The 13055-nt window shown below is 53.2% G+C and overlaps 1 protein-coding gene across 2 annotated transcripts; it reads right to left on the bottom strand.

The window, feature by feature from the left end:
* On the bottom strand, positions 1 to 11975 carry CHGA (chromogranin A). 2 transcript variants are annotated; one of them, XM_077123400.1, is made up of 8 exons: positions 11760 to 11975; positions 10861 to 10907; positions 8521 to 8614; positions 7595 to 7663; positions 5460 to 5558; positions 3661 to 4083; positions 2534 to 3030; positions 1 to 484 (listed from the first exon to the last, which is right to left on the bottom strand). In XM_077123400.1, exons 1-8 carry the CDS (start codon positions 11803 to 11805, stop codon positions 401 to 403), a joined length of 1359 nt encoding a protein of 452 aa, XP_076979515.1. In that variant the 5' UTR covers positions 11806 to 11975; the 3' UTR covers positions 1 to 400. The 2 variants fall into 2 exon arrangements, with proteins under 2 accessions (XP_076979515.1, XP_076979516.1); XM_077123401.1 differs by lacking the exons at positions 10861 to 10907; positions 11760 to 11975 and adding an exon at positions 10321 to 10432.
* Between the last annotated feature and the right edge of the window lie 1080 nt (positions 11976 to 13055).

Here is a 13055-nt window from a genome sequence, read left to right as displayed (position 1 = left end):
GGAAAAAAAGTTAAAAGAACCCAGAAAGAACCCAGAGCAGATTTATTTTTCCTTAGATAAATTTGGATATGATATAGTCGAGTTAGGAGTTCTTAGCTTTCATTAAAAGGTCAGAAGTTATTGCAGACATATTCGAAGGGTCTGATGGTGGAAGGGAAACCTTGAGAAAGCTGCCTGTGTTCAAAGAGAATAATCGAAGTCTAAAGTGGTAGGGGCCCGCCCGCAGACGGGCATGCTGGGGCAGGGGTCAAGGGTGAGGAGAAGAGGAGCGTGGGGACAACAGGGTGGCCTGGGCTTGGGTGGGTGGGGAGGCCGCCTCTCTACCAGAAGCAGTGCCCGGGCCGCCTGGCCAGGACCACCGAGTGCCTGGGGACCATGGCCAGACCCACCAGCCGTCGCCTCAACCCTGCTGCAGTGCCTGCAGCCTGCGGGCCACCTTCTCCAGCTCTGCCTCAATGGCCGACAGGCTTTCCAGCTCCTGGTCCTAGGAGAGAACATTGGGAGTCAGGTAGGGTGTGCCCAGGGAGCCCTAGACATTAGTGGGACATAGACTCAGCCATACTGGAGTGCCGCTGGTTAGCTGTGTGGCCTTGGACAGGTGGCTTTGCCTCTCTGAACTTTAGGGACCTCATCTCAATCTTGATACCTCATGCTGGGCTGCTCTGAGGATGAGAGGGAAGCAGGCAGCCCTGCTTCCACATGTGGGAATGGAGCTCTCTGATGCCCTCACAGGAGGCCAGGCCTGCATTTTGGGGCTATCCACTGCAGGCCCCGCCTACCTGAGGGGGCCGTGGGAACTGCTCCCCCCACATGGACCCCCCTGCCTGGTGCTGGGCCTTTATCCCTGACTCTGTTGGGGTGTGGGGGATGGGCTCCCAGCATAGTTCAGGGGACCCTACTGTGAGCTCTGTGCCCCAGCCTGGGGAAACTTCCAGGCCCTGGAGCTGGGACTGACTCCCTGAAGAGCATATCATACCCTTAGACCTGGAGCAGGAGCTCAGGGGGCCACCACCCCAGTCTTGACCCGGGAGAGTCACCCTCCTGGGGTCACTGTTAGATGCCAGGCTATTGAAGGCACCCCTGGCCCTAGGGCAGCCCACCTGGGTCCCCATTACATATGATGCCACAGAAACGCGGTCCTGGCAGTGTGACTTTCATGAAATGGCCGGGGCCATGGAAACGCAGCCATTTCTAAGAAGGCTTTGGCCCAGGTGGAGGAAGCACCCACCCACCCTGCCCACCCGACTCTGTGGTCCCCACTCTCCACCCTGCAGTCTAGGACCCCTCTGTTTGTGTAGAAAGGAAGCTGGCAGCATCTCGGGGCACCTCATTCTCTCCAGTTCTCTCAGGGGGTTGGGGAGGGGCTGGTCAATGATGTCCAGCCTTGTTCTGGTCTCAAAAGCTGGGGTGGGGGTGGGGGTGGAAGCTGCTGTTTCCTGTAGCCCTTCCCCTCAGGGTTCTGGGGACATAGTCAGACGCCCTCTCTCTGTTCCAGCTGCCACAAAGGAGCCTTCTCCTCACATTGCCAGCAGGACCCCAGCCCCAGGGACCCCCAGCCCCAGCCCAGAGAGAGGACCTAGGGCCTGAGGATGGGGCCACAACCTCTTCCAGGTGGACCACGAACAGCCTTGGAATCAGGACTTGAGAAAGCTCCCAGCTCCGTGAAGGGCCCCGATTCCCACGTGGGCACTCACTGAGGCCTGGACCAGGTCCCCCCAAGGCCCCCAAGGTGATGTTATCCACCAGGGCCGGTTCCACCTGCGCCCTCCTGCGGAGCCACAGCCTTCCCACCCAGCTCTGAGTGGGGCCAGTTTTCAGAGCTTGTGTGTGTCCCAAGCATGATAACTAGGTGATCCGAGAGGGCTCTGACCTTCACTTCACAAATGGGGGTGCCGGTGAGGCTCAGGGGAGGAGAGTAACCCATCCAAGTTCACACAGCTAGGAGGAGGCAGAACCCTGGTCTTTGGGCACATGTCCGTGCCTCCCCCTGCTCAAACCAGGCCCCGTGTCCCCCCTCTGTCGTCACGGACAGGAAGCGGGACCTAAGCCTGGGATGGGTGTGCTCCAGAAGAGGACGTGGCCAGGGCAACAGAGGTCCCCCCAGGACACTCCTGTCTGTCCCTTAGTGCCCCACCCCCATACCCTCCAGCTCTCAGGGCCAGTGGTGTCCTAGGCTTGGAGAGGCTCCCCGGCCACTTTCCAGACAAAGTCCACACCCAGCGCCCGGGACCTGGCTCAGCCTACCTCGTCACCTCCCCTCTCCCAGCCACCCTCACTGTCTGCCCGTCCAGCCAGCTTTCCTGGGACCCTGTTGTGAGTCAGGATCCCCTACTGCAGACCTTCGCCAGCCATTCCCTTTCTCCTGCCCCCTCGGAGCCCTGCCCCCAAGCCAGGCCGTCTGGGGAGTCTCCCAAGAACCCCAAGCTGAGCGTCTTTCCAGTCCCAGAACTCCCCATGTTCTGGGGGCGCCGCCTCCCTGCTCTGGGTCCGCACTCCCGGGGCCTGGGACAGGCCAGCTCCGACCCATACCAACCTCTGGTCTGCGGTTGGCGCTGCCCTCCTCCTCTTTCTTCTCCTCCAGGTAGCCGCGCCCCAGGAGGGGCGGGCCCACCTCACCACTGTCCTCCCGCGGGGGTGGCCTCCAGCCGCGTCGTAGCTGTGGCCCAGGGCGCCCGAAGCCATAGGCCTGGGTCCGGAAGGAGCGCTTCATGGAGCGGTCAGGGTCGTCCTCCTCGTCCTCCTCCTCCAGCCGCTTCTCGGCCGTCAGTTCCTTGGCCAGCTGGTCCATCTTGCTCCATCGCTTGGCATCTTCCCACTCTTTGGAGAGCCGCTCCTCCTCCTCCTCCTCCTCCTCCTTCTCCAGCTCGCCGCTCTTCCCACCCCGAAAAAGGCCTTGAGGGGCCCCTGCCGTGTCCTTCTCCTCCTCCTCCTGCTGGTGGGAGTGCTCCCGCTCTCCCTTCCCCTTGGGGGGACGCACCGCCTCTGCCCTAGTCTTCCCGGCCCCATCCACGGCCGGAGCCTCAGGCTGACCTGGAGCAGAAGGTGGAAAACAGCAGGACAATGAGGGAGGGACCATCACCTTCTCTGGTCTCTGCTACTCCCCAGAGCTGGCCACAGACCCTGCCTCTCCACGGCAGACCTCACTTGGAGGGAGAAGCCATCTTGACCCCATGCTTTGCTAAACGCTCTCAGTGCTCAACTGTCTGGAGCCTGCTTCCTCCTTTAGCCCCTTCCCGCCCACAAGTTCCTACCTGGGATGGGTCACCCAGCTGGGGAGGGAAGGAAGCCAGTCTCTCCTAATTCCTGGGTTAAGCTAAAGCTGTCCCAGACAAGCCTGCTCCCACCCATCATGTTCCCAAAGCCCACCCACCCTGCATAGCTCCTCCTTCCTCCTGGGTGGGGGGCTGTGTGGGAGAGTGGGAGGTGCCTGGTTTTAGTGTCAGTAGACCTGGGTTGGAATGTCAGTTTTTACTACAAGTTAGCTGTGTGATCTTTGGCAAATTACTTAACTTCACTGAGCCTCAGTTTCCTCTGGCAAATGGAGATCATAACCACCTTTCAGAGTTATTGTGAAGATGGTATGAGATCACGGTCGAGCCGCCCCCACTCCCACTGCCACCCCTTCCCAACACCTGTTGAAGTCTCAGTCGTCATACGTACTTTCACCCCTCAGCGTCTCCTTATGGCTGAGGCTCGGATGGGAGTTCAACGCCACGGTGGGACCTTCTTCCTCAGGGCTGGCCTTCTCTCCAGCCTCGGCCTCCTCCTCCTCTCTCTTGACCTGCTGGCCTCCCTCGGCACCCAGGTCTTTCTCTGTATCCAGCAGATCCTGTGGGAGACCCTCATTGCCTCCTTCGGCCTGTGGGCCTCGGGGTTTCTGGCCAAGAAGGCTAGTTGAGGGGCCAGTCTTTGCAGCCTCCTCCTTCCTGGGGATCTGATTGTTCTGCTCAGTCTTGGGCGCCTGCCCAGGCTCCAGGAGTGCCTCAGACCTGATCCTCTCTGTGGCATCACCATTCTTCTCTGCCTCTTCAGAATCCCCTTGTTTCTCTGCAGCATCCTTGAAGGATGCCTCTCCAGCCACCTCTGCAGAAACAACAGAGGAAGCTCAGGCCCTGAGGGCAAGGTTTCCTGCAGTCTCCCCAGAGGCCAATTTCAGATCATATTCATTGAGTCTCTTGGCTTCCAACTGAGGCCAACCTACATCAGAATTAAAGCCCCTTTCCATGTCTGGGTGAACCTGAGCACAGTTGGACCGTGTTTCTTTCTTTTAATCCTGCCTCTTAAAACAGGATATGATAAAAACAGATCTTGAAAATAACCCCAGAAGATAGAGCCTTGGACTGAAAGTTAAGAGAGCTGCTGAAATGCTGTATGATCTTGGGGAAGTCACTTAACCTCTCTGTATAAAAGGCACCATTACTGCAAATTCCTTCTCCCTCCATATGGGGCTGCTCTGTCTTCAACATCTGTGAAAGAACTTAGCTCTTCAGTATTTGTAGGGCTTCATTAAATGATATTTTCTTCTGGCTGCCCTGAAGACAGCAATCTAACTAGCATCATTCCCTCCCAACTAGAATGATTTATGTTTAATAAAGTACTACTAAGTATATTCTGCCATGTGAACTTCACCAGGACTGCAGGTGAAAGGTACTCCCACCCCCTTATACAGAAAATTAAACTGATCCTTAAAAAGGCACAGTGACCTGCTTGCATAGCAGAGCTGAGCCTTAAACCCAAGGCTATGAATGCAAAGTCCAGGGTGCTCTTTGCACTGACAGTTGGCTGCCTCCCTTAGTGAAAACTTCTGGCACACAGATCCTAAGAAGACCATGAGACCCTGGTTCCAGGAAACTGGCTTTCATCATGCAAAGAGCAGACTCTGTGGGGGCAGTTCATGGCTGTTTCTAAGCAGGAAGGATGGGTAATGGAGCATCGTGTGGGCCTAATCTGTGATCTCATTGACTCCTAAAGCACTTTGGTTTCAAGGAAGATGATCCAGGTTCACTGAATGCTTCAAATCTATTCTTCTGGGACCTTCCTACTTGGCCATTCTAAGGCACCACCAAATCTCAGGAGGGCTGGGTGGGAGGTGAGGGAGATGAGGACCCCATGGCAGTGGTCCCTGGGAGACTCAGAGTTGGAGTTGCCTGCCTGCCATGTCAGAGACACCTTGCCTTAGAATGTCAGCCCCCTTGGGGGCAGAAGGGACTGATTGAGAGGTCTGGGGTGAGACCCCAACTCAAATTCCCAGTTTTGCAGCTCACTACCAAGGAACCTGGCCAATGTACTTGACTTCTCTGGGCCTCAGTTTCCCCATTTGGAAAGTGAAGGAAATAATATCTACCTAACAGGGCCTAATGGAGGGGCTCCTGGCTCTCAGGAACCCACTGTCCATCATAACCACTGCTGTCATTTGTCTCTCCCCTCCTTGGCCTCTGGCCAGGCTGGCTGACACTAACCCTCTAGCTCGGACTGGTTGCTCTGGTTCTCAAGAAACTCTGAGAGTTCATCTTCAAAGCTGCTGTGTTTCTTCTGCTGAGGAGCCCTCTCCTTGGCACCTGGTATGAGAAAAAGAAACATAACAACAACAAAAGCCAGAGCCCACCCCAGTATATTTATCTAAGAGAGTGCGGGCCTCCACTTCACTGTGAACAGGGCATCAGCCTTTGGACCTGCCTAATGGGAGACGGGGGTCCAAGAGTCTGGGAAGCTGGCAAGCATTGGCTGTTTCTGCCTTTCCCAGGGGCCCACCAGGCAGCCACATCCCCTCTCCAGAGCAGCCACGCCCCTTCTCTGACTCAGTTTCTCCTCTGGGAAACATGGACAAGCCCTGCCCTGCTGTTTCACAAAGCAACAGAGGCCCTGATAGAGGCCCAGGGACAAGAACAGGGAGTAGGGGACCCCTTAGGACCTGGCTGGCAGCTCAGGGAACCCTGCAAAGAGAGGTCCCATTGACTGCTTGTTCTCTCACAGGGACCCTTGACTCAGGCAGCCCCTCTTCTTCCTGGAGCCCAGAGTCCAGTCTCTGGGGGAGAGGGCCTAGACTGGCGCTTGCCTCTGAGCTCAGGATTGGTATGCAGCCCCATCTCCCTACTCCCTGCATATCTGCCCCCCACCCCCCGCCCCAAAGCTGCTGCCGACACCTCTAACTTCATTTTCTAATTGCAGCGGGTGATGATTTTTTTGTCCGTGATGGGAACTTCCAGGGTGGCTGGAGGAGCCTGACATAGCAGCTTTAAGCCAGGGAATATACCCCAGCTCTGGCCTCAGGTAGACCTAGATATATCCAGTACTCTTTTAGAAAACAATATGTATGTAGATTGTACAACGTTTATATTAGATACACACATGAATGGGGGTGTATACAGATGTTTCAAAACCCATTGCCCTGTAATAATCTCTGTGGAGTTATATTTAATTATTTAAATGTAATAAGTCATCATTCAATATTTAATTTTAAAATTATTATATAGTAATAAAATATTTACTGTTTAGTTTAAAAAATAAAAAACAGGGTCAACTATGATGATGTTAAACAGTGCATTGATTGTAGACACAGCCTGGCCCAGTACCTACTGTGTGCCAGGCACACACATCATTTTCCCGACAACCAGATGAGTGGCCCTTTGCCCTCCAGGCTGACAGGCAGGTAAGAAAAAGAATGATGTGTTAACTTGGAAGGGCCCCAGGAATCCCTACTGCTGATTATTGCCATTCATCTCCTCCCTACATCTCTCTCCATTCCTACACATGGCATGGAGCCCCCTACCCCACCCAAGACACAAGTCCTGCCCTGAAGATGCAGGTTTCATGCTTGAGAGCCTATGATCAGGGAGAGAGACAAGGGTGCCAGTGGCCCAGGTAAATGACCACTTCCCAAAGGGAGTCAGCTGAGGACAGATGCAGGACCACAACCCAAGTTTTCCAACATGCCAGGGCAGGGCTTTATGCCTTGTATCAACCCAGGAAGGAGCCTGGAGCTGAGCATCAGCCTAACCCCTCTGCTCCAGCATCTTGTCCAGACTCCACTTGAATATAGTCAGTGACAGGGAGCTCACTACCTCACAAAGTCACTCCATTCCCATCAGTGGATTTTTCTAGTCTCTAAGAAAAAAACAGATCTCATCCTAAAGCACGCCAAAAATCTAGTCTGCAAGTAAGACCCTGCTTCTCCCATCTTCCCCTTGAGCAGAAGAAGCTCACAAAGGAACAGAGGCTCCTCCTTTCTCCTAGAGATCATTTCACTTTTCATTTAATTGAAGGAAGCAGATTCTTTCTGCAGTCTAGTCTTGAAAGTGCCCTCAATGAAATGACTGGAACTGAAGAGCCCACAGGGTGTTAGGAGTGCTGCATCTGGTCATGGCATGGACCTACCTCACTGTGTGACCTTGAACAAGTCACTCAACCTCTCTAGACCTCTGTTTCCTTAATTATATCAATAATGGTTTGGACCAGGTAGCACAGAGGCTCCCCACCTTTCCACTCCATAACTGAATTGAGTGCCAGAGAGGATAGGACCTTGCTCAACCCTGCACCCTGTTTTCTGACTCTCAGTTATTGGAATTGACCCAGAATCATGTGCAGTGGAAAATACCTTGGACAGCGAGGTCTTGGAGCTCCTTCAGCAAATTCTGATGTCGCAGGATGGAAACAATGCGCTCATCTGCAATGAGGGAGAGTTGTTATGGGTGATTTCCAGAGTACAGCCCAGAAAGAGATTGCATCAATATTTTCAGCTGAGCACATGGAATTTATTCTGGAAGCTCAAAACCTGGGTGGCAGCAACCAGATTGGGACTTGAGATAATAGTTTTGAAACTACCTCTGTTCCGAGGTGCTAATCCATTTTCTGCTAGATGAGAAGGATCAGCCAGTGTCCCAGGACCCAGGCCAAGGTTTGGCAGCCCCTGAGATGAGGCAGTGATATCTCTAAACACAACACATTTCCCCATCTCCATGTCTTTGCTTGTTTGTCCCCTCCACCTGGAGTAATCATCCTTCATTTTTCTACCTGTGATTTCCAACTTTTCTTTTAAAGCCCAACTTAAATACAACTGGCTCCATCCAGGCAGTTGGACAAAACTTGACTGCATTGTTGGAAAAATTTTGTCCTTCTCCTTCCCATCCACGATATTCATTCATTCATCACCTATCTATAGGGTGTCCACTATGTACCTGTGTCCAGAGTCTGTCCTAGGCACCAGGCATATCACACACACAATCCTTGACAACAGGGAGCTCATATTCTGGTGGGTTTGTTGTTTTAGCCCTGGTTTCATTCTGTCCAGAATTCTAGTGAATGGTGTTCCTATCTGTTGCCCTCTGCTAGACTACAAGCTCCAGGAGCACAGAGGTCATGACCCCTTCATCATCTTACACCCCTCAGTGCCTGGAGACGAGGCAGGCTCTTGCCCAGTGACTATTGGATTAAATCAATGAATTCCATAAAAAGCCACATGTCCATCTCCTAGCCTCCCAGCCCAGATGGAACAGCCCCTGACCTCCAACCTTTACCCCTCACCTCCTCGAAGAGTCTCGTAACACTCCTGGCTGACAGGCATGGGACTGGGCTTGGACAGCGTCTCAGAGATAACTTCAACAATGCACTTCATCACCTAGGAAGAGAGTGAGGGCAGGTTGGAGTTGGTTTGGGTATGTGGTTCAGCCCCAGGAGGCTCTAGAGCAAATTTCTAAGGAGGGGCAGGAAGGCATTTTTGCTTTTTTGTTCTGGAGTCCAAGGATTACTAATTCAGGTGCACAGCTCTGCATTCTTAGCCAGATAGTAACAGCAACCATAACAACAAATCCTTCTGCGGTGCTAACATGTTCCAGGTGCTTCAATCACAGGGCCAACAGGGGCTTCTAAGGTTGATCACAGTTGGGTTGGAGAGGGGTGATGGGTACATGATACCTTCTCATTTCCAAGCAGTGTGTCTCTAAATATGAGGAAACTCCTCCAGGAAGCCCTTCTGAACTTCCCAGAGCACAAAGACCTTCCTTAGCTCTGCTCTGTCTAGAAACTGGACTTGGATCACTGTCCTCCACATGCAGGGAGTGACAATTTCACAGTATGACCCCATATTCACCTATGGGACACATCTCCTGGCTGGATGTTGGCATGTTGGCTATATTTGGGTACCCATCCCAGACCAACAGCAGCTATATCTCTGAAAGTCTTGTCCACTGCCCAGCAAGTGCTGTGGTCAATTAGGTATTGATAAATGGGCAACCTTTGATGATAGAGCAAACTGTAGTGTGGTATCCGAGTGTATTATCTTGGGCAAAAGACTTAACCTCTCTGAGCCTTAGTTTCCTTATTTGTAAAGTAGAAGTGAGAATACCTGCCTGACTGCCCTCCTGGGGTGGTGATGCACTCTGTAAAGCATGAATCGCACACATCTGAGGAAGGATTCATACCTCCAGACCTGTTTCAGTTGCCTGAAGCCAGGTGGAAGAGCAGGAGCTGTCAGACATGTATCAGGCAATGATGCCAGGAATTGAGGGGGTGGAAAACTTTGTCTATGGGGTGCCAAGGCAACCGGCCCAAGAATCCATGACAGCAAGCTGGCAAACAGACTGTATGGTGTGTAGTCACAACATCCTCTGATGGCACATTCAGTTATCAACCAACTTCTCTGATACTCAACTCTGAGCTGCTGAGAATAATATGGCAACCAAAGGGCCTCTCTAGAGAGGACAGGAAAGGAGGATCCTGCAGTCTGCATCCTGGAGCTCCCTGCAACCCCAGACCCTGCACTGGAAATAACAGATAACCATCGTTCCATATAGACAGATTCTGTAAGACAGAATTTGGGTATGGGTCCTCAGGGGAATGGGAGCTTAAGAAGGGAAGTTCTAGGAATAATGGTGCCCATGAGGAACTGTCATGTGCCAGGCACTTCACATCCATGGTCCCTACTCTTCTCAACTCCCCTCAAGGGAAATATTATTACAGTTGAAAAAGTAGATGTCAGAGAAGTTAAGAAGTTTTCCCAAGATTGTACAGCTGGAATGAATATGGAGGCTAACATTTGGGTCTTTCTCTGCAACTGGAAAAATAGGAATAGTATTGTTCAAAAGGAGGTTGAAATCACTTGGGTGCTTTGGGTCTTAAACATGATCTCTCTGGAATGGAACAAAACGTCTCCTGGAAAGAAGGGGGATGGAGATTTCTCTGAACCTCAAGAGGAGGTATCTGTGAGCACCAGAGTGGGGGAAAAACATCCCAAGCTCTGAGATGAATGCATTTAAAGTATATGCTCAGCACAGAATCCCTTTCTGGCCAGAGAACTTCTACCAATGCCTTGCCTGGGAAACTAACCTCATTATCCCAACTGCCTGGGAACCAGGGTGCAGGAGACATGGTCAAGAATGGTTTCATTGTGGTCCTTTGGGGAAGCCAGTGTCTGAGTGGCTGGGGGTGTTGTTGGCAGAGCTATGGGGGGAGGGGAAGAGCAAATGGGAGGCCAGAGCAAGGCACATGAAGGCAATTTTCACTGATCTGTAATCAGAGAAGCCCTCCCCACCAGCCCCTTGGTAGGCCTACTGAATTCAGAGCGTTCAAGACAGAGGGCTTGGTCCCTCAGCCAAGCAGGTAAGACACAGGTCCTGTTGGCAGATCCTGTTGGGCTACACACCAGCTCAGAAAGCTGGGGAAGTCCCCACAGGAGGAAAGCAGGAAGATCTAGGAATCTTTGATACCTTCTTTTGCACGCTGTCCCCAGACCCAGCAACTGCAGTGCTGGCTCTTGGCTTTATGCCAGTGTCACTCCTGCAGCTGCCCAAGGACTGGCTGGGAGGTGTCCATTGGCCCCCCTCCTCCCACATCCCATCCAGGGGCATCCCCAGCCCTCCATCTTACCTCTGTGTCCCCTTTATTCATCGGGCTGTTCACAGGGAGAGCAATGACTGGGAAGGAAAGAGAGGCTGGGGTCACTGCTCTGCTCCGATGGAAGCCCAGTCCTTCCTCATGGGGTCATCAGGGGCTGATTCATCCCAGTACTGCCCTTCAAAATTCCTCCACCCCAAATGAAAGGCTGGTGCTGATTTTGTTTCCCTTCCCTGAATGCAGTTCCCAGGGGTGTGGACCACAAGAGGCTGCACTGAGAAGCCTTAACTCTCCCCTTTGGGAAAGCTGCTTTGTGTGTGTATGTGGAGGGGGTGGGGGTGGAAGCTGAAGGTAAGTGCTACGAAAACAAAGCCAAGGCTGGAGTGGGATTAGAATAAGAGGGAGATGCAGGGAAAGGGAGAGAGATCCCAGAGGTGAGAGAAGAGAGAGAGGTGAAGGAAGAAGGATTGAGATGATACGCAGAGGTAGAAGCCAAGGGCAGAAAGACGTGGAGAGCAGAGAGGAAGGATGGAAGCTGTAGAGAAGGCGAGAGGAGCAGCCCTCCCATTGCACCCTGCCCCCCGCCCCCATGACCTTGGCTGACCACGGCTTGAAACCGGCGCTGACCCTGATGCAGCCTAGGCGCCGAGCCCAGAGAGGAGGTGGGGGCGCGAGGAGCTCTGCTCGAGGAGTCGGAGATGGGGTGCAAGGAGTCGGGTTCGCGGGTCCTGACCCAAAGCCGCACAAGCTGAGGGGCCAGGCTGGGGGCAGGTGCGCTGTCCGCGGTGCTGAAAACTCGCCGCGCCCGAAGGAGGTATAGGAGAGGAGCGCGGCGCGGCGCGGCGCGCTGTTTGGACCTCAGCGTATGAGAGGGCCGACAGGGGCTCCTGGACCCCTCTTCCCCGAGTTCTGCCCACCCCGCGCTCCCTCACCTTGCCCGGCGCAGAGCAGAAGCGCCAGGACAGCAGCTGAGCGCATGGCGAACCGAGGCGCGGAGCAGCTGGCAGTACAGCGCTGGGCACCCGGGCGAGGGGAGGATGGAAGGGCTGGCCAGGGGCGGACTGCGGCGGCGCTGGCGAAGGGGTGGAGAGCGCAGCGTCTCCGCGTGCGTCCGTCGGTCCGTCTACAAACCACCCTCTGAAGACTGGCTTGGGCACTGCAGTCGCAGGTCCCGCGCGCGCCGCTTATATACACCCGGACCCCGGAAATGACGTCAACGGGGCCGCCCCCTGCCCCCATTTCCCCAGCCACCAACTTAACCCCTTGTTGACGCTGACCCCGTCGCTCACAGCTCCAGGGTCAGGTCTGGAGGCCCGCGTTTGGCTTCCTAGAGGTGGTGCTGGGGCTCAGCTGACCCCAGTGTCACAGTGGAATTGGTATCTTAGCGGTTTGACAGCAGCTGGCATCATACAGAGTCCCTTTTTCCTTCTTCCTGCCTCCCCGCCCCCTGCCATCTGCTGCTGCTGTATCCTACTTCCTGCCCCATGCCTGTGCCCATTCCTGTTCCCAAAGGAGAGCCTGGAGGGAGCTCACAGGAGAAGGAAGCGGCCTCATTCATTTATTCATTCACTAATGATTTGTTAAGTACCTACCGTATGCTTAGGCCATCTTAGAGCACCTGGTATGTGCTTAGAACACCTAAGAGCAGCCCTTGACTGTGCTAAGGATACAGCTATAAACAAAAACAGATAAAGGCCAGGTCCGTATGGAGCTTTTACTCTAGAAAGTGACTACAGACAATAAATAGTAAATAAATAAATGCATAGTATGTCAGGTGCCAACAAGTGCTATGGGCAAAAACAAAACAGCAAAGGGAGTTAGGTGTGTTAAAATATAATATGGGTATTTTAAGTAGGGTGGATCAGAGGAGGCCTCACCATGAAGTTGACGTCTGAGTAAAGACCAGAAGTTTCTAAGGGAGTGAACCAGCATGCATCTAGGGAAAGAGGGCTCCAGACAGAAGGAATAAGTGCAAATGCCCAGAGGGAAGAGTGTGCTGTACAGGTTCATGGAATGGCGAGGAGGTAGCCTGAAAAGGACTTGGAGAATACAGTGGAACCACAACACACATAGAAAATCCACAAAAATACAGGGAGAAATCTTACCATCCAGAGATAAGCATGGATAATTTTAAGATATAGATTCTTCTTCTTCTTCTTCTTTTTTTTTTTTTTTTGAGGCAGCTCTTGTCAGTAAGGGCAATTCCTGAAAGTCTTAAGCATAGCACC

This window comes from Tamandua tetradactyla, chromosome 12, assembly GCF_023851605.1.
Source record: "Tamandua tetradactyla isolate mTamTet1 chromosome 12, mTamTet1.pri, whole genome shotgun sequence".
Lineage (NCBI taxonomy): Eukaryota > Metazoa > Chordata > Mammalia > Pilosa > Myrmecophagidae > Tamandua > Tamandua tetradactyla.
Note: the sequence above shows the minus strand (reverse complement) of the source record. Positions and strands in the feature narration are given on the sequence as shown.